The following is a 22,517-nucleotide window of genomic DNA, read 5'->3' on the forward strand; positions in this document are numbered from 1 at the left end:
AATCTCTGGTGAGGACAAAAAGGAAAATAGGCTATAAATATTCATTCATATCGAGTCTCCCATGCTGTAATGAGCCCCCGTGATGTCACTGAATTCTTCCCTGCCAAAGACATTGAACAACAGCCAAGTCCTGTCATAAAATATTAGTAATTCCTGTTTAAAGTTGCTGTGGGACACAGAATAATAAGATTGACCACATTTATTTGCTTACATTTATTATTGCAATGCACAATTGGTGATACCGTTCAGGAGACTATTTTGTCCATTATGTACAGTAATTGTATTCTTTAATTTGATATGTTTCATTATTTGTAAATAAATTCACTGTGGTTGTATGGGTACTTCATTCAATTTCAATATATTTATTTGTAAATAAATTCACTGTGGTTGTATGGGTACTTCATTCAATTTCAATATATTTATTTGTATAGCCCCAATTCACCACATACATTATAATAAGGCAGAAACTTTACAATATTATAGGGTTAAGGTACTAAAACAACTAAGCTGCAGTGCATAACTTTTGGTCATTTTTGTTGTTGATGATGAAGTTATTAAAAATTATATGTAGCTATTAAAAGAAACAATATAATTCCTGTCAAGAAATACTATCAGACCTGACTGAGGGAGTATTTCTGTGTCAAACTGCTGAATGTGTTTGAGCCGTAAAACGAATCATGCGTAGTGCAGAGACGCGGCTGAGAAACCAAGAGAGAGACACGTGGAGCTGATAGGCTTCATCAGTGTTGTGTGAACTCACTAAACAATGGTTTCAATCTAAGAGACATTTGTTTACATTTAAAAGTTGCACATGACAGTTTTATGTTTGAATGTACTTATACGGTATATTTCAAATATTTCATATTTGCACTATAATTTAGAACAGTTGAAGGAAATAGAGAGGCCTGTAGTGTCTCCCAGTGTGGAGGAGGGTCAACTATTTTAAAAAAGTGTCCCTGATGAGGCTGTGCACCCTTTGCATACTCAGCCTCAGTAGGATCACAAAAGTCTGATAATCTGAGGAGACTCAAGCAGATGAGCCTTACTGACAAGGTGTTAAGCAGTCCTCCAAACTATGAAGCTGGAGACAAACTCAACCTCTGTCTCGTTGATCCTGATGATGTGTGTGCTGCCTTTTGTTTCTTCGGAAATCCACAATGCTCTGTGTGGCGTTACTGGCACACTAATTAGCTAGGTGCTGCATCAGTTGTGCTGTAGGGTGAATCATAACATTGTTGCTGTGGTCACATATGGTCAGGTCATCTGTAAACTTGATAGTGTTAATAGGAGTTGTACAGTAGTTGGAGTGGGAGGGGAGGGAGCGGGCCTAGCACACAGCCTTGTGGGACACCACTGCTCAGCCTGTCTAACGCAATAATCTGTTGGTCAAAAACTCCCAGATTCTGTTGCAGATTAGGTGTTGCTCAAGGTTACTTAGATTTGTGACCAGTCCAAAGGGATTGATAGTGTTAAATGCTGAACTGATTGCTATCCAGGTAGGATGGGTGTAGCAATGTGGGTGCAAGTTCTCAAGTACTCAAGCAAGTACTCAAGGAAGAGTACAAAAGGCCGAAAAACATTACACCTCACTGTAGAGTGGGATATTTTGGCAGTGACATGATGGGAGTGTTTTCAAAGCCGCAGGGAAAGGTGTATTAACTTCTGTTAAGGTGGTAGAAGGTAGACAATAATAATGTGCGTCAGCTCATTAAGAAACCACCGCGTGTGCGCGCGTGTATCTGCATGGGCATTTAGCATTTATGCACAGTGATTACACATCTCCTGCTCATCTAATTGTAAACCCTTGAAAGCACCATCCCGAACCTGCCCCGCTATTTTCTGCCTATAACGTAATTATTAAGTAATTCTTTTATAGTGGGTCATTCACACAGAGGACCATTTGACTTTTAAATGGTGTTTAATTCTTCTTCTTTACAACCTCACACCCAACCACTTGTCGGGAAGGTTTAGCATCACTAAATGTTTAATTTCGATTCAGGACAAGTGGAGCGGGTTATGACACTGTAGTTAAAAGTGCAGTTCTCAATGGAGCGCCAGGTTTCACAGTTTTAATAAAAGGAACTCACCTCTGGGCGAGTGGCCAGTGAGATGACTGGCTCTCTTTCACGTGAGAGAGATGGCCTATACAGGCCTCGGTTTCAGTCTGCAATCAATCAACCACATTCTCTGACCTTTTTTCCTCTTTTCTTTCTTTTTCCTTTTTTTTTTTTCCAATTATACATGTTGAGGTTGGATGGCAAGAGAGTGAGGTGGCAGGTGAGGCTTCGTTTATAGATTTCTACTTTGACAATGACTGACAGAGATTATTAATCAGCTGTATACACCGTGCACTGGATTAATTAAAGGAATACTTCCCAACCTCAGTTTCCCCCGATTTGAGAAATGAAATCTTCATTCTTTTCTTTGTTACGTGCCCACCAGTGACACTTGGTCCTGTTAGCGTAACTGTTAGCAAAGATGGCGGACACTGTTTACATTCTGGGAATGAGGTCCCGTCCCCCTACGAGTGGGTCTAAAAAGTTCCAGACCATTTTTCAAAAATACTAGCCCTATTCTAGGAATACAAGGCTAAATGCAAATCGGTGAAGTATTCCTTTCATGTCTGACTGCTGCTTCTAAGTGCACTCAGGTCTAATGTTGTTCTACCGTTTATTTTTAAGCCAATTATGAGCAATATTTCTCAGTTTGGAAAAAACAGACTTCACATGTTTCATTAATAGAAAGCAGCAGTGCTGCCACCACAAAGCTGCTTGACATCGTCAGCCTGCTGACAAGATGTGGAGGTCCTCAAGGCTTTTAGATCACACTGTGAGTGGCTTTAGTTGGGAATTCAAGTAGCAATGTGTTCCTACCCCTTCTGGTAGAAATCACTCTGACTTCTTCTCTAGCCACCGTTTATCTGCAATGGCACTTTAGCTCTGTTTTCATCCTCATGTCAGTGGTCCCATTGTAACTGCTGATGAACACCAGCATAAACCTCCATATATTCTTCGCCGACCGTGCTCGTTATCTCCACCTTTTCTGACTTTCTTTGTCGGTTTCAGATTCAGTACTTTCCCACTTAAGATTGTAGTCAAAAAGGGAGAATTTATTCAATTCTATACTAAGATATTAGATAGTATCCGGAGAAACTGAGGGCTATGTCTGACCTGTATGTGTGTGTGCCTTGTCCTTACAGTCACACACACACACACCATAGTTGTCGAGTACAGTGAAAGTCATTCGCTCCTGATTTGTGATCGACTAGGATTTCACTCGCTTGGTTGGTCTTTAGCATCTGCTGAAGGAACGTAAAGTTTAATTTCGACACTTAATATCGCTAACTTTTATGACGGCACAATATGTTGTCCTAAACTAAACCCGGAGATAATTGTCAGTGACTAAAAATATTTCTCGTTGTTGCTCCAGGAATCCTCTCCAAGGTGCTTATCACCAGGCTCATCAAATACACTTTGTCCGCCTGAGCTCGAAGCAGTTGATGCAGCTGTGCAATATTCCTTGCATGTGAACGAACCTTTTATCACCGTCCTCTCTTGTAACTAAAATCTTGAACAAAAGATATGCAGTATTTCATTTCGGTGAATTTTTACGATGTTTTTTTTTTTAAAAAAAAAACCTCAAGTCATGTCTCGAGTGATACAATGTCAAACATCTTTTAAACTAAGGCATGGCATTCTCTTGTGGAATATCAATTTCTTGAGTAAGTCTCCTAAGCTGCAGAGCTTACCATGCTTAAAAGAAAGTCTTTAAGCCCAAGGGTGCTGATGCATCTTTCCTCCTCCTGCAAACTCCCCTGCAGGTCAACAGCTGACGGAGTGATGAAATCACACTGAAAAAACCCCGAAGGTTGGATTGAATCAGCCCATTCAATAAAGAAACTGGCGCCCGTTCCATGGCCAGATTTTTACTGAGTATCTGTATTAGGCTGGTAACTGACAATTATTTTCATTGGAGATCAATTATTCCCAGTGAATTGTTTGTTTGCAAAAAAATCCATCATCATTTATTTTTGAGCGGTAGTCCACAATCGGACATTAAATACAAGCGTATAAATAAATAAAGTTAAATATAATTATATATATTCCGTATAATTCAGCATAGTAATTAAATATAATTGAATGATTTTAAATGCTTAAATAACAACGTTGCAGTCACTGAGCCTCCGTGAAAGTGCATTTGTGTGTCACAGTATCAAGGTAAATATGTAGGCATGTATGTAGATTCATCAAATAATAATTTATTTTTGAGCAAATTAGCTTTCCAATTGTTCAGATTGGGTTGAAGGTACTTAAAATGAACTTAAATCTAAATGTTTATGAGGCTGAAATGATGGACACAGTGAGTGAGCAGTCTCTACTAACTCATGTTTACTGCCATGTTGACATTGACTGTGTTTCTGTCATCAAAAGATGTTTTTGTTTTTTTGTTGTTTTTTTTTTTTTAAATGCAGCGATGCTCGTACAGCGTGTGATGGCCAATATCACGTCTAATCAAAATCAATTTGCTTGACTGTAATGCCACAATTGCACCTCAAGGGAAGAGCAGATTAAAGCCTGTCGTCTTTGGATGATTGAATTAGAACATGTTATTAAAAAGGATAATGAGCAAACATTAGACTTTGATTACTACTCTCATCAAGAGGTAATGTTTAGCTCAGTGCAAATCCACTTATTAAATGTGCAATCTTATGGGGCAAATAGTGTTGCTACATTAACCAGCTCGAGCAACTCTCCAGACTGTTTTTTGTCTGTGGAAAAGCTGCTTTGCGAGATAAAGTAAGGTTATTTAAATCCAATATGAATTATTAAAAGAGATAAATTAAGATAATTAAAAGTATGTCGCCTATGGTAGGAATCATCATTAGTATTCTTTGCTCAAATATGAGGGATGTCTTGCCTTTTGGTGGGACAAAAGTTATGAAGTAAAGCTAATCCATTCATCCATCTTTTAACGCTCGAAGGTTAGGGTTCCAAACCCAGGTAACATAGGCCTAAAGGCGTGGTACATCCTGGATAGGTCACCAGTCCATCACAGGGCCACATAGAGACAAACAACCATCCACACTCACACCTACAGCCAATTAAAAGTGTCCAATTTGCCTAATCCCCGAAGTAAAGCAAATGTTTCCCATTAGCTATTTTACTCTACTATTGCATTTGAATCCATATTTTAAATCTAGTGAAAATGTACCCACAAATGTGTTTGATTTGAGAGCCCTTTATTCCAAACCGGTCATTTGATTCTAGGTGGTTGATGTAGGGTGGTTTTGGGGAGATCCATTTTCCTAGTCCCCACTCTATAAATGGGACCATTTCAGGACCTGGGGGGCTTAAAACCACCATTCATTTCTTTTACATCAACACAGGGACAAGTAACTCATGACCCTGCAAAGCTGCCATGCTTGCTGGTCATTATTCTTGGAGCAAGTCAGTAAATCTGCTCAATAATACCAATAGACTTAATCACACCAAGAAAGCCTTAAAATGTGAATTAGTGGCAAATTAACATTATGCAATAAAATAGGCGAAGGTACAAGTGTTTTTATAAATCTACATCGTATGTTTCTTGTGTTGTTGAAAGGAGGAGAATTAAAACGTTGTCAGTCATCGCTGATTCACTCCAAACAAGTTATGATAATGTAGACATTGGTTTCAATATACTTAAATCAATATGTTTAAAAAATAATCTATTTCTTCCATTCAGAAATATTAAAAAATATGCTATATTATTATAGAAATAGACCCAACACAAGTTATAAAGCTGTAGGTTATCTAACTTGCTATACTAAGTCTAACTTGCAGCCACTGTTTCAAACCGCCTTTATTTCCCCTACCTCCCCGAGTTTGTTTGTTTGTGTTTAGTGGTTTCTGTGTACTTCCTCCCGGTGTCTATTCAGGTTTATTTCAGTCTGCATTATTTCAGTCTTCAGTTCCACTATATTGCAAAGAAAAAAAACACAGCAATTTGATATCAGTAGCTATGGAGTGGGTGACTTTCCCATCCAGACAGTGGGTGAAAACAAGTGCAACCGTTGTTTGCGCACATCCATTGTGTCTATTTTTTCAACAAAGCCATTCATGTGTCATTCAGGGAAAAAAACGTCCTTGACTGCCAAATAAATGTGTAGCGTCACAATCAGGACAACATTTCTATTCATGCAATTACAATCATAAGGGTATCGTTCATTCTGTCCACGTGTCACTTTAATTTTTGAAACTGTTGTCTCGTGGGGTTTTAGACTTAGATCTTATTGTTTAATTACTTTTTTGTCTCTCTCGCCCTCCTCCTCTCCCCCCTGCCACATCCTCCTTTGTATTCCCCTCTGTAGTGGGATGCCATCACAGAGATGGACGAGCACAACCGGCCCATCCATACTTTCCAGGTTTGCAATGTGATGGAGCCCAACCAGAACAACTGGCTGCGTTCCAACTGGATCTCTCGGCAGGCGGCTCAGAAGATCTATGTGGAGCTCCGCTTCACCCTGCGGGACTGCAACTCCATTCCTTGGGTGTCCGGCACCTGCAAAGAAACGTTCAATCTCTTCTACCATGAGACTGACGAAGCTCACGGTGTCAAATTCAAGCCCGTGCAGTACACAAAGATTGACACCATTGCCGCTGACGAGAGCTTCACTCAGATGGATCTCGGCGATCGCATCCTCAAGCTCAACACAGAGGTGCGCGAGGTGGGGCCCATGACCAGGAAGGGCTTCTATCTGGCGTTTCAGGACATCGGTGCCTGCATTGCCTTGGTTTCAGTGAGGGTTTACTATAAAAAATGTCCGTTTACGCTGAGGAACCTCGCCTCGTTTCCAGATACAGTGCCTCGTGTGGACTCCTCCTCATTGGTGGAGGTGAGGGGGGCATGCGTTGACCATGCTGAAGAAAAAGACACCCCAAAACTCTTCTGTGGAGCTGACGGTGATTGGTTGGTTCCCTTGGGAAAATGCGTCTGCAGCGTTGCGCATGAGGAGATCGACGGCTCGTGCGTCGGTGAGTTTACCAAACTCAGTCTTTTTTCCTCATTGTCAGTAAATGTTGCATTTGTTCAAAGATGTCCCCCAATTTTGATAAACTGGTCTTGGACCTGTGAGGAGAAATCACAGCGGTTAAGACCACAAACCTTAAATGCTTTGACTTGTTTGTGCAGATGCAGCCCTGACTTAAATTATTGTGGTATTTATGTCAAGCTTTCTAGCTCTTCATTATTATTATTATTTCATAGTGGCAAATGCAAGTAGCTATTGCGGTGACGTAGTCTACAGGATACGCAGGTGTATGCCATATACCCACGACAAAAGGGCCAGGATTTCAGTATAACCCTTTAAAAATGTGCAGTGATACAAATCAACGCTGTTCTCGGACAGAACTTGCACTCAAGGAGTTTGTTTTTGCAAATAAAAGGTGGCCACGTCGGTCATTTTCATTAGAAAACTAGCTAAATGTAATAAAATGCAATATGTGCAATTTATGTGACAGTAGTAGAGTGGGCTGAGCTCCACACGGTTGACGTACTAGCACTAGCGTACTAGCACTACCGTCATAGCACTTTACTAGCACTATTGAATTCGTACGTTGGTCTCAATGTCTGTGTATGCAGAGCAGTACTTTTCACAATATAATATTTTATAAGATATTTTTCTTCTAAGTTATGTAGATAGCATTAACTTGCTTGCACTGTGCTCCATTGGTGAACCCAGGCACAGTATTGACATGATCTCCCTCCCTGTTGATCACTGTCACCATTTAGTGTTTTTTAGTGAGTATTTTTGTGAAGACCATGCCTTAAAAGGTCTGTTTATGGGTAAAAAGGAGTAGGTTCAAAATGTGGTAATAATGTTAGGTTACGTTAATGGGGGGACAGGGAATGTTATACTCAGTACAGTAGACCACACTACGCAACTGTGTTATTGGACTGTTGGATTTTTCCTCACTTATATTTATCTAAATATAAGATTAATGCACGCATATAATCTCCCGTAAACATGGTCACACAGTATACGATGTACACAGCATAGCAACCTTGATTTTAACATAAGTACTGATTAATCAGTCAAATAGATAAAACTACTGCGACTACTATAAATTATGACTCATTGGTCGGTGACTGTCTATTTATCCGCTCGCTCCTCTGCTGTGCTCTCATACATCAAAGATTTCTTTTTGGCAATTTTGCCTCCTCACTCCATTCCCTCCTTCATTTTCCTCTGCTCACTCCGTGTTATTGCTTGCTGCCAACTCCCTGGAGAATGGGGTGAAATAATTTGAGGGGATCAGACTGTTAGGGATTGTTAGTTTGATGGCAGAGAGTTGTCAGCGGCTGTGTGTCTGTGTTTGTTTGTTTGTTTGTTTGTATGACTAATGTTTTAATCAAGGTCTGCACAAGCACTGTACTTAAACTGTTAAAAATATCATCATGATGGGTGTTGGTTACTGCAGGGATATCCAATAATGCCATTGCAATGAATGTTAACGCTGAGTAATTGACTGGTTGCTCCGTTAAAATTCCCCCAAGATGTTCAAAGGACAAAGATATTGTTGTTTGTGAGTTTGTGTGATATATAGAGAAATGTGATTGTCTGGATGTTGTATTGTGTTGGGGTCTAAAACTGCTATCTCAGGGCCTGTGTTGGTTTGATAGATTGACCCAGCTGACATTGTCGCAGTTTGATCCTCGGCTCTTTGATTTGAGCTTTGGCTTATTACTGGGCACCACCGCTCGCTGAGAATGCTACACAACAACCGCACACCTCCATCAAGGTCGAACACTCTCTAAAACCTTAGAAATGCCTGACATCGACTCAGTGCATACATGTGAGATGTGAGTGCAATCAAGCCATTTTAAAATTTGAATACACACGAGTAACACTGTACCATAGTTGGTGCTTCTTGAACAACACAGATTGTAGACCTATAATGGATGTAGGAAACCTAACACAAAACTCAAACTCTGTTCTGGGACTCTTCTTGTGTCTGTAAGGACAAAATGTAACACTGTGTCATTCTGTTCCTCTCCAAAAAACATCCATCGGTCCTGTAAAGCTCTTCTGAAAAATGCTTTCAAGTCTACTCCCTGCTTTTCTCCATCCATCGACCACGGAGAACCAGATGTCCTCCTACCGTTGATTACAATTCATCTTGTGACACGGGTCAGCGAGGTTTCCCAGCTGCACTCACAGCTGCATTGCAATCAACAGGCCAAGGGTGAGACTGCAGCTGTGATTAGAGCCAGACTGGTTACTTTATTCATGTCTGGTCCTTTATTATTCTTCCCTATACTTGTACAGTACAGGCCTTAATTGTTGTGTGACAGGAGAAGCTTAGCAATGGTAGATAAACTTGCTCTTGGGGACTCGGAGGAAAACAGATGGTAAAGTGAGTTTATTTTTTTTCCAGACAGGCTGTGATGTACGCAGAATTGTACTTATTTTTACAGATCATGGTTTGGTTTGGTGCGGCGCATCCCTGTTGCCATGTTGCGTGCACTGTAGGAACTAATAACACAAAAACCCAGAAGTTTTAATGCACATTTAAAATCGAATGTATTCTAAATGCTTGTCACAACAGCATGACACATATAAACACCAAGAAACTGTGCCGTGTTTACCAAACCACTGCTCCACATAATATATACAGTGCATCATAGAAGTTTTTTTTTTGCCATTTATAAACATAAACAACCACAACAGGGTCACCTATCAGCATGCCTGTGGCCCTATAAACTAAAGTAATTTGTCTTCCTTCCTCCTCCTTCACCGCTCCGTCTCTGAGAAGCAGATTTCACAGTTGGGTTAAGTTTAGCCTTTTGGGCAACGTGATGGCATTTTACTGCAGTGTCAGCCCCGGAATGCAGCCGCTGCTTATTGTTCCAGGGTTCAAACAAGCGCTATTATTAAAAGCCTCCACACAAGGCACCGCACTGGAGCGCCCTGGGCATTGAAGGAGCGAGACCGAGGTGGCGGGTTAAGCTAATGCCTCAATCCCCAGTTTACAACCAATCCGTGCTTTAAATGTAACGGCTGGTTGACTGTGTTGATAAAAAACAAAAAAATATATGAGTTTGAATGATTTGTGATTCAAGTTAAATCCCATGATTGGAAAGTGTTTAAACACATCGGTGACCTTTGATTTCCACATCTCTGGTTGTGTGTTTGTTATGATATGGAATTAGCCTTTCATGCAGCCCATGCACTCAGCGTAGATTACTGAATGGTCAAAGCCTAAAATTTAAATGCCAAATGCATATTGGACACAATCCTGAGGTCTCTATTTGTAAAGAAAGAGCGTAGTATTCTGGGTCAACACTATATGATCTTATTCTGATTCATTCTCCAAAAAAAAATCCCAATGCAGAGATTGAATCTTTCTGAGGCAGCATTGGAAGATCAATCAGTGGAGCAACCTTTCAACGACTTCTTCAAATGTGCCTATAAATGCATCCTTCCATCCGGAGCCATGAATTATCCAGTGGCTGGAACTTTATCAGGCCAGTCTGTCCTAGGATTCATTGCATGCCAGGTCTTTGGTATTCAAAAAGACATGGTGGACAGTGATGAGACAGACCGTCGTTTGTGGAATACACCTTAAAATAAAAGTGTCTGGCTTCCTAAATTGGATCACAGCTCCTTAATGCTGATCAGTTTCATTTTAGCCCACATTTACTGGTTTCATTATTTCCTTTAAAGGTTATTGCACAGAATCTGTCTCATAATGTGTCTGATTGGAGCTTGGCCAGAACAATCTAGACATGTACCATGATGGTTGTTTGCCTTCAAAATGACACACGACTGGTTGGAAAAACATTTCACATGGCGTTATTGCAAAATAGACTTTTGCAAATATGTCATCCATAACTCGTGTGCTCTTGTTGCTTGTTTGGAGGAGAATAAATCATGTCGTGAGTTGTTTTGGCACAGACTACTGCAGCCCAACAGGGTGATGTAACTTGTGTTTTGCCCTTTCTGACTAATTTGTTCCAGACACCTTTGCATTTACTCTGGGGTCATTCTTATTTCTTTTTTCTATTCTTGATTTCTAAATGTACAATTCAGACCATACAAAAAAGATGCAAATTGCAGATGACGTCTTTAAGACAGTTGTTAAGGTCTTTAAATTGCCTCTCATTTTTATAAAAAGATGGACTCCGCGGTGTTAACGTGATGTTGCAGATCCACACTGAATTGCTTTTTAATGGTGTGATGTTAAGTGTAAACGTAATTGAACAATCTCTCTCTCTTTGTTTTTCTTCTCATGTGTACATACATGGGCATGATGGATGGCGCTCACACACCACACCTGCCCTCCCCCCCCCCCCCACGGTCACATTGATCAAAGGACAGTTGTGCTAATGAGGTTTAATAGAGCAACACCTCGTGTGTGGCAAGCGTGGACACACACATGGTCAAGCGTACAACCGTTTCTGATCTTCATCCTGTTGCCAAAGGATGACTGTGAGCAGTATTATTTAAATAATAACAGGTCAGTTTTTTCCGGGGGTGTAAATTATGGCCCGTGGAAGAAAATATAGCGTGTTGGTGCTGATGTTGTAACGTGAGCAGCCTTGGCACAAGTGTCGGCTCTGTGAGTGCTTCTCTCGTATTATAAATATCACGGTTCTTGCTGTTCAATCATTACATTGAGCTTATGCTGTTCAGTTTGTGCTGATGTATCACGTCGTCGTGTTTTTTATTCCGCATTAACTGTGCGTTTTTAGTGTTTCTTTTTCAATTTTCGAAGGTTGTTTTAAGCCAATTTTTATGACTGATTTTTATCACATTGCTTTAAGCGCTAAAGTAAAATGTTGCTTTATGAATGAGGTCTTTCGGTGATTTATGTTCCCTCCTCAGAGAGGCAACTGAGGCATGGAGACCGAGGCAAGGGAGAGAGAGAGAAAGTGCTTCTATTTGAAGACATCAGTACACCATTTATCTCTATGAGGTATTCTTGTTGCTATACTTATGGTACACGTGCTTCAGGTTGAGCATTGTTCTGTGGACGAACTGTAAAACCTACTGTATATTGTTTAATATCGTCTGCGCTGTAGCACAAATACCCTGTGTGTGTGTGTGTGTGTGACTTGTATTTGTGACCTCTTTAGGACCTTTCCTGGCATGAACGCTGATCTTGTCAGAAACAGTAGTCCTTATGGGCGACCAAGGGCCTTGACCTAGCATTACAGATCCCAATTTCTGAGTTATTGGTTAATGTTAGAGGTAAAGGTGTGGATTTTGTTTAGTTGAAGGTTAGGGTTACACTTTATCTGGTTACGGTGGAGGTCAGGGGTAAGGTTTGTCTCGGCTCGGCTGTCCAAATGAATCAAAGTCAAAGCAGAGTCCTAACAAGAACGGTTGCCTTTGTGTGCAGGTCTGTCAGACAAGTGACATGACATATTTTTTTTCACACACATGCACACATTGAAAGACAATGTGCCAAAACATGACCTTAAAAGTTCACGATGTATGTTATGTTGACATTGTTCGTACAGATATAAGTCTCTATTTTTCTCATTTATTCATTTACTATAACCAGTTAACCCTTAGAACACAGAGCTGTTTTTTTCCATTACTATGTTTAAACATACAGTATATACAGAGGCTACAAGAATGTGCAATATCGAGTTTCTTCTATCCTTTTTTCCAGCACAACCTAAACAATCTGATAAAAAAAATAATAATTTTCACCAACTATATAAACACACCTGAGCAAAAAGTGCTAAAAATGTTTAGAATTGTTTGCATGAACAAAAAGAAAAGAAAAATGGTCCATTTTGTAACTTCTGCCAAATTAGTGCTACTTTATAGCACGACTAAAATGCCACATAACTTTCACTCACACTTTCACTAAGCAGACCAAATAATGCATTTTGTAAAGCCTGAATATGTGACCTGTAAACACACACCCCCAGGATGTCCATATAAGGAGTTGTGTATAATTCCCATTTTTTTCCAATTTACCATGGGTGCACCTGCGGCACAGATCCGTGCCGAGGGTTAATGCCGAGCCCCAAATTTAACCAACTGAACCAGTTTCTCATCTCATTAGGACCTGGTTTTTGATCTCCATGAGGACTATTAGTCCTGGCAAGGTATTAGTACAAGACTGCCCGACTGACTATATTCTCTCTCTCTCTGCTTGCCTGTAAGAGAATGTAACTGATGCTGTTTTACAGCAGCTCCTGTGTGTTTGTTTGGTTCTCTGTAAGAGCTCTCCGCAGTGCTATGAATAATGTAATAACAGTGTGTTTGTGTGTGTTTATTTATATGTGTGAGCACCTGTTTTTTGTTTTTTTTTGTTTTTTTTGCTGGGTGTCATTTGTTATTTGCCAAATCAAAGTGGCTCTCGCGCTTGTTTGTCTGGAGTAAAATGTGAGCCGCCTATTTTTACGTTACTTGTAAATGATGCTGTGCCACATACATTCAGACTGAACTAAGTAAGGGTAAATAACAAATAGCACCGCAACTGATTAATTAATTCGTTATTGATGACTAAATTGAATAAATTGCCAACTTTTGGGCGATTTTAATTGATTAAATAAAAAAAAAAAAAGATTTTGACTTGTTGAATGTGAATATTTGCTGCGTTCTTTGTTGTGTAAAGTGAATGTTTTTGGTTTGTGAACAAAACAGGACATTTTATCATCTTTTATTTTCAGGTTTGGGTGACACTGAGTGACATAATTCACCATTTCCTGACATTCTATGGATTATTTTATAATTCATTAAAAACTTAGGATTGATTTTTATATATATATAATGCCTTTTATATCCTGTCCTGTCTGAAATAATGTTTCACTCAATCCAGCTCGCGGTGGCTGTCCGTCAGTCAGGTGTCTTGAGTTGGGCTCAAAGGTAATTGGCCAGGTAACTGGCACAGCCGTGTTCATGTTAATTGGCATGCCGGTATAAACATCCTGCAGTTTCACACAGTTTCAAGACATTTTCAATTACAGCATGAAGACAGTCGGCCAACAATTACAGTACACAGCCTTCAGCCTGTCAGTCCACCAAATGAGATGTCACACGAGAGAGAGAGAGAGAGAGAGAGAGAGGGGCAACGCACAGGCGAAGACACACACACATAATGAATCACACGGATAAAACACGCAAACACCGGGGGCAAAGACACACAGCGGCTTCTACGGCGTGTGTCGAGCCGCCTTGCGTCACACAGTCAACAGCACACAGCACACTGCGCGTGACGCACTAAGGCATTCACAACGAGCGCCAAGTGTTAACGCGCGAGACAACATTTTGCTGTCACAAAAACACGCTTGAACAAACACACGCGAGGAGACGCGCGGGCTGCTTCCAGACGGGCCGCACTGCAGGGAGACACTGTGACATTTCAGAAAGGGATGGTTTTAGTTTAACAAGCATGGCCCTTCTGGCTTAATTGGGACTGTCTGGAAAGAGAGGCAGAGAGAGAGGCTGTGTGTGCCGGTGGTGCATGCTTGATTGTCAGATACGTTCTTTTTCGCTGCTTTCAGCATCTACACACACACACACACACATAGATGGAGGTTTTCAACAACATGTCACACCTTCTTCTCCCGTTGTCCTGCGTCAAAGAGAACCTCTGTAATGTAGTTCCGTTACGTTCTCCGACTTCACTTGCTTCCCAGACATAAATGCATGACGATCAGGATGAGGCGAAGGTGATTATGCCTACATAAAAGCAAATTGTACAGTATGGTTTGTTTATTTTGTTGTTTTTTTTTTCATTGTGTACATCGTCGTTGTATTAGCATTTTGTTTTTGCAGCTATCACAAAGAATATAATTGAAAGCTCTTTGAATGCCGGCAGTATGCTAATGCCTATTTCCCCTGAGTTGTCATTAAGCTCAGCGTAGCACTGAAAGGCGCGGAGTTTCCCTGCCAAAGGCTTGATGTCGCTTGAATCGTGCCCCGTGCAAGTAGCTGCTGTCAGTCCACTGCTCCATTTAGTGTCACTACGGGCTGTCGACGTGTAAAGAAAATGATCAATTCGGTGAGAATGAAATCATTCCTTAAACGTGAGTCAAAAGATTGAAATTAAATACGTTTAACGTCGAGTGAGTCATGACAAACGGATGACTCTTAAACGACTGTACAGTAGATATAGTATTAATGCCACATATGAGCACAGTAACAACAATAAAAATCACTTTAGACAAATTACGGACAAAGTGTGAGACTGAGAATGCCTCCTACTCAGAAACAATGTCATGATATAATATAATATAGTTATACTGCATAACTACAGAAAGGTGTAAAGGTAAACCGGCTGCTGTACGTCTCGCATTCAAACCTCATCAAGTTGTTGTTTTTTTTTTTTTTAAGTATTCATTAGCGATCGCTTGCATAAGACGTGGTCTTCCCGTCCCGCTGACCTTGAGTGTACTCTCAAACTTTTTTGTCCCGCTGACGGGTGTTGACCATCTGCCATCTGGAGCAGGCCAGGGAGGTCGTCGAGTGGGCAGCAGCCAGTGGAGGGTGGGTGAGGTCTTATTCATATACAGTCGGTGGTTGTGCCACTCAGCTGGTGTGGACTGGAAGAAGCCCTGACTGCTCTTTATTATCTCTGAAGCCAGTTTTAATTAGAGTCAAGTAAGTAAGTTGTATTGTTGCCAGTAGGGATGTGTCTGTTAAACTAATTTAATTTAACAAATTATGAAGAAAAAACACGACGGCTCAGCTGCACCAAGTGTTACTTGTCACACCAAACAGAGATTTTAGTACACGTGTTTTTCTGTCAACAACAGTGGGAAAATGACACGTTGCTGCAGCGGTAGCTGGCAGAACACAAGCACAACAAAAGCCTGGATGTGCCAAGCTTAAAGTGCAGTGCAGCAACAAGATAGCACTCCGGCATAGAGCGAGGCGGCACGTACTGTAACTACACCGTTAATGCTTTGTTGCCACCTGGCATTAAATAACAGCTGCATGGCTACATTAGCTAATCAATGGCCGAAGTTACTTAATGAAACATTAAGCTGGTGCAGCAGTGAATCAAACGTGAATGTTTCACTTGTAGCAGCAGTGAGTTGAGTGGTTGATGGGGGGGTTTTCAGCACAAGGTAACCCCAACAGCAGCCAAAACGGTAAAGGAGAGTTGTATCTAGAGCCTCGACTAACCATTATTTTCATAATCAATGAATCGCTTGGTCCATAAAATATCAGAAAACCTTAAAAAATGTTAATCTGTGTTCGTCAAAGGTGGAAATGATGATGTTCTCAAATGTCTTGTTTTGTCCACAAACCAAAATGATGAACTTTTAATGATTTCTTTGTTATCCAGAGCAAAGAAATGAAGAAAATACTCACATTTAAGAAGCTTAAACAATCGGAAATCTTGTTCTTCAAACCGATTCATCGATTATCAAAATAGTTGTTGATTAATTTAGTAATCGATTCATTGATAAGTTGTTTCAGCTCTCGTTTTATCTAACTTTCTGACATGTCATCCACTCAAGGGTAATGTTGTAAAAAGGGTAACACTTTGTTAGATATAACACATATTCACTATTGGTGCTTACTAACATGCATAAAAGCCCTTTATTGGTAGATATTAAGCACGTATTAACACACATTTGGGAAAGATCTTAATCCATGTCTTAATAGATGTAGAATAAGGTATTAATACATGCCTAATAATTACTAATAAAGGGCTAGTATGCTACTTTTATATGTTAGTAAGCATGTAGTTAATGGTGAATGTGTGTTCCCTAATATAAAGCGTTACCTCGTAAAGCCATGAAGTTTTTCCGTGGACAATAATCATACCATTATTCCTATAAAAGTTGCCAGCATGGTGATGTTTTACAAATATGAAATCAGAGTAAAGTTGCCATTTTTAAATGCTCTCTGGATGAAAAAAAAAACAAAAAACAAAAAAAAAAACGCCAGCTATAAATATGTTAATATTCCACAAGTCGGAGCTTCTGCTCGTACTCTGCCGTATGACGCAATAACCTTAAATCTAGATCATACTGTGAGTGGAGAAGCTGTTTGGAGTTGCACACATCTGACCTACTTTTGACAACTTATTGTTCTTGTGCATGGCTCGGCACATTTTGGTCGGTTTTCATAGCAAAAAAAAAAAAAAATGAGGTTAGAGAATAAATTAAATGCTATGATTAGAGTGAGATTAGAGCCGGGGCTGAGTTGAGGTTAAGTAGTTAGATTTTTTTATTTTATTTTATCTTTTGATTTTAACTTCTGTGAGTCGTGTTTTGACAATTTTCTTTGCTATGGGAGACTAGATGCTGACTGTTAAGGGGATTATAAAGCATGTTAAGCTCAATTAAAATGATAAAAAAATACACAAAATCTAAAGAAATGCACTGTAGTGTAAGAGTAGAACGTTTCAATGCCTAAAATGTGTTGGATTGATTCACATGTTTCCTCACTTGCGCTATTTTTCTGTGACTTTCCTGCAGATCTTTGACACTTTTCTTTCTCTCACCACTGTCTCTTTAAATCGCTCACTTGATGAGCGTTAGAGACGCTCATTTTGTTGCTCTTAAAGCCATAATTGAGAACAAATATGGAGGGGGGGGGGGAGTATTTAATGGGGTTGTCAAACAGAGAGGTGGGTTTATTGGGCACCAGGAGATCTCTGCATCTCTTTGCGTTTTAACAGTTTAAAAGAGTAATATATGCAGATTGCAGTTTCTGCGAGTCGTAGTTGCGGCGTGAACTTGCAGTGACTTCTGCTTGGCTTTCCCCCTCCCCCCATTCGGCGAGAGTTACTTCAAAGCCGGGGAAGTGATCAAAGACAGTTGAAAAAAAAGAAATTCCCCAACGTACCGGCGCCCCGTGTACACACACACAGCTTCTGCCTGTCTCGACGCCACACACTCTCTCCCACTCAGAAAACAAAAGCAGGCGACATCGTCTGATGTTTTTCTGTCTTTCTTTCTTTTTTTCTTTTCTTTCTTTCTTTCTTTCTTTCTATCTTTCTCTCTTTTCCCCCCCTCCGGGAGCACGGTCCTGTCAGGCACTGCAACATTTCAATTGATTCTGCTTTTTCCCTGATATATGTGTGTTCTATTTTAGTATGTAAGCCAAGAGATGGAATTAGTCATTAAAGTGTATGTATAGCACGACATGGCCCAGATAACACATCACAGGCGTCGGATTGAAGAGCAGACTTGTCATAAATGAAAGTGCGTTTTAGGCGCTGGTGACAGCTCCTCCCCAGGAGGAAACAAAAAAGTGATGGGGTTACTGGGGGTTCAGCATCAGTATTAACTGTGTTTTGTCTCAGTGGCAGTTTGTTTATCCTGCAACGGTAAAGTAACTGATTTAATACTCATGCGCCCAATAATGATTTAAATATACACATGTTTCATCGACCATGTAAAGAAGCGATGATTCATAAACAGCCCTCTTTAGGGAGCAGGGCGGTGATGGAGTTTTGGAAGTTCTAATTAAGATGTCGCCATTAGTAGCTGGATTTCTCTCATGCATATTGATAGACTGTATATGCATTAGTCAGAGCTCCTTGACCCACGGCTTCATCGATATAATTATTCATCTTAAGCACTAAAGTTGGCGTCGCACCTGCATAGACGATCACAATCACTTTTGCATTCTTTTTCTTGGGAACCAATTTTGTGTGTGTGTGTGTGTGTGTGTGTGTTCAAACTAGCAGAGCGACTTTTACCTATGTCTAGGGATAGGACAATGGCACTTTTTTATGTCTAATACCCGATATCACAAACTCGAGTGTCTACCGATACCGATATTAGTCCAATGCAGTCATTTTAGACCATTTATGAACTATGAAGTCATTTCAAAAACCTAATTCACCAACTGTGTAACAAATATTGTTCTCCCGGAAAGAAACAGCCCATACATGACTGTGTAGCGTGAAGCATGCGATTTATAGGATTTTTGGTTTCTATCCGATTTTACTTTTTTATCCGTCCTATATCAGATTCAGTGATTTCGACCAGTTTCCCGATTCCCATCCCTACCTATAACCAACAAAACACACATTTACCTTTTTGGTAACACTTTAGATTAGGGAACACATATTCACTATTAATAAGTTGCTCATTAGCATGCAAATGAGTAACATATTGGCTCTAAATTAGTCGTGATTAAGTACTTATTAATGCCTTATTCTGCATGGACTTATTATACAGCCATTACGCCGTTAACTAAGAGTTTCCCCTCAAAAACCTCAGAATTATTGTTTATTATTAGTAAGTAGGGAAGTTGTTGTATATGAATTACGATCTCAATATGCTTTGCTTGGTATGGACTTATCACAAGAATAGTTATACTGCCTCAATAACACCTGATGAATATGCTCTGTGTCCAAATAACTCTAAATGAAGTCTCTGTTACTTAGAATATGTTCCCCTTACTAAAGTGACATCTTGATCACTGCTAATCCACTAGTAGTTGAACACTTATTAACCAACACATGTTCCCTAATCTAAAAGTTGCCTCCTTTCCATATTCTTGTGACACTACCACCTTCTAAAGTCCATACTAAGCAAAGCATATTGAGATCGTAATTCATATACAACAACCTCCTTACTTACTACTAATAATTCTGAGGTTATTGAGGGAAAACTCTTAGTTAAGGGCTTACTGGTTGTATAATAAGTACTTAATAATCATGTGCATGCTAGTGAGCAACTAATTAATGGTGAATATGTGTTCCCTAATCTAAAGTGTTACTAAATTTGTAAAGATCATTGTATACGATTTATTTAAAACCACTGCATTTTTGTATGACAGTTCATAAATCACTCTGCCACAGTGCGAAGTTAAAACCCACACAAACCCTCACGCAACTCCAGCAACACCAGACTCAGGGTGGCCGGCCACGTGCCTCAATCTGCCTTAAGTTGTTAAGTCGAGGAAGGGTGAGAGCGAGAGAGCGGGAGGAAGGCGGCAGCACACACACCGCGAGTTACACAATGAATGAAATGAGGAATTCTGCCTCCATACGTGGCGTACGTATGTCCGGGGGTTTCTTCAACTGTAGAATCCACTTCTGAAAGGTTGGCACTTAATTAGCAGGCACTTCTTGGCATTTTCTGCCACCCTCAAACAGTTTGCAGCCATTCCGCTGTACTAGCGCCGTGCTGCCGTTATCTACACGAGCTGTGACGTGAAATGAATCTCTCTCCGCGTGAAGCACGAGACTGTCGCCGCGTGACGTGCTCCAGAAATGCAGAGAGAGAGTTGCGTGGAGCTGATAAGCTTGATACTGTAGGTGTTTCAGTGTAACAGGCCTGATTTACATTTAAAAGATATGCTCTGCAAAGATGAGTGAAGGGTCGTCAGACAGCAGAAAACTGCACGCAGCAGAAACTCTGGGGACACAACAGGAGCCATGATGTGATTGATATGAATCAAAATTGAATGCACAACTTTTGCTGTTGAGAGGTTGACTTATTTGTTACGGTGGTTGTGGTCCAGAGATAATTTACTCTCATGTCCCTTAACAAAAAAAAAAAGTACGGTATATGTGGCGATAACACAAAGACAGATGCACTGCCAGGTTCACGTTGTCGTGGATTGCTCTGCACCTGCACCAGGTGAACCTCGTGTGTGCCAAGTTAGTTGGAGTGGCACACATGAGGTTTGCAGAACAGAAGGCCCAGTGATAATGTACGAGATGTTTTTGGCGTGAGAGTGTATTTGCTCAGGTGATCTCTTATCGTTTCTTTTTGTCCGTGGCTTCGTTCAAACGCGTCTCTGAACATTGTTTGTGTTTGAGATGAATGCATCCAACATGGTGCCAGGATGTAATGTAATATTAATTTAACACTATTTTCTTATCCATGCAAAGGCAGCACACACGCAATTTTTGCACGGAGAAGATATAAGATATAAAAATCAGCTGTCATACGTGTTTGCAGAGTGTTTTTATTGTTTGATTTGAACTCACAAAGATGACCTGATAAAAATATGTCGCACTTTTTAAGAGAATGTTAGCCCACTGACTCTGCTTTGACCTGTTTTTAAATGCTCTCCCTGATCCTGGCCTCTCTCATCTTATGTATGAGCAGCACCAGTGCATGATGGGAGCCGGTGACCTCAGGGTATGAAAGGCTTTAACTAGCAGTAGGTGTCTCTCAATCTGCTGAACTGCAAGAGCCAAGCTTGTTAGTCACACGAGTGAAGCACGACACGCACGCACACACACACACACACACACAGTCGCACATGCACTAGTGTGCCCGTGGATAGACTTAATCCAGCCATTGAATGCAGCAAGCAGCGTTAGCAGAAGTGGGTCAGTTCTCCTGAACACCGCGGTGTGAAAACGTCGCCGTCAGGGTGGATTTGGGTGTGAACTTTGGCTGACCCTGCCAACGAATACAGACGTACAAAGAAAACTCTGAATCTGTTTAAATTAATGCTGACAACTTCATCGAGCAGGCTAAAACGTGGGTTTAAGCCACACGAGGAGTATTTTGGACATGGATAAAGTGGAGTGGCTGTAATTGGGTTTTCTTCATGCCGAGATTGAACTAAAATGTGAGGATGTTGAAAGCCGGGGAGTGACGGAGTGATGGAGGGTTGCACCTCCGGTAAAACAGGTAGAAATGTTAGGGGTTAGATAAAAACACCATTACAGTGAAGCCTGTATTTGTACTTGAGAATCACTTAACTATACATCCCATATGGACTCGTCGTGCATATATTCCAAATAATAATAGAACCGAATTGACTATTGTTTATATCTTGCAGAACACTCAAAAATCACTGCTGAAATTACAGCACTGTGGTTAAGGCTTTATTAGGCCGAGGCACATAAAAGACTTTGGTAAAGGGATCGCACTTTGCCTTTAAACGGCCACTTTGGTCATAACATTTAAATGAATATTTGAGTGCCTTATTCACAAATATGTTGCTTGAAATGTCCCCTACACGCCCGTATACAACCCAATAATAATCACAAGAGACAATTCTAGACTTGGCTAAATGACCAGCCTCATTGTTTAAATCGTGAAAGGTTAAAGGTGCAGGATTTCTCCGCAGCACCACCACCACAAGGATTATCGCATTGCACGAGGAAGGACGGCAATATATTTTGACCCACCCCTGTTATGACAAAAAGTCGATATGTCTAATCTAGATCTGATTTAGAAATCAGAATTGGTGATTGGACTTCTGTGTCCTCACAGCCCTGACAACATCAGATCTAAGTCACATCGGCCTGGTAATCTAGTCGTCTGTCTTCCATGTGTAGTTATGTCCCTGCTGTGCTACTGGCTCCTCCAAACACCATCAATGTGTTGATCAGACCCTCCTTTAACTGGACATACAGTACGTCGATATGTGGAAGCGACCAGCGCCCTGAGAGCCACGTCGGAGGACTAATGAGAACAAATGAGGTTACAAATTACAGGAAGGTAGACATGCTTTAAAAAAAAAATGGTTATTGTGAAAACTCTGTGGAATTACAGTAGGTCATTGCAAACTTAATTAACACATTCTGTGAATTTTATGTAGTTACCGCCAGAGGAATAAAACACACATCACGCTT

At 40.5% G+C, this 22,517-nt stretch overlaps 1 protein-coding gene across 2 annotated transcripts in view; it reads left to right on the forward strand.

Annotated features, from left to right (window-relative positions):
• Nucleotides 1–22,517, forward strand: part of LOC131455550 (ephrin type-A receptor 6-like) — a 307,078-nt gene that overhangs the window by 186,563 nt on the left and 97,998 nt on the right. For both annotated transcript variants that reach the window (XM_058623250.1, XM_058623249.1), the window contains one exon: nucleotides 6,350–7,013. In XM_058623250.1, the coding sequence (XP_058479233.1) occupies nucleotides 6,368–7,013 (646 nt within the window). In that variant the 5' untranslated portion in view covers nucleotides 6,350–6,367. The remainder of the gene's footprint in view (nucleotides 1–6,349; nucleotides 7,014–22,517) is intronic.

The sequence above is a fragment of the Solea solea genome, chromosome 2 (assembly GCF_958295425.1).
Source record: "Solea solea chromosome 2, fSolSol10.1, whole genome shotgun sequence".
Lineage (NCBI taxonomy): Eukaryota > Metazoa > Chordata > Actinopteri > Pleuronectiformes > Soleidae > Solea > Solea solea.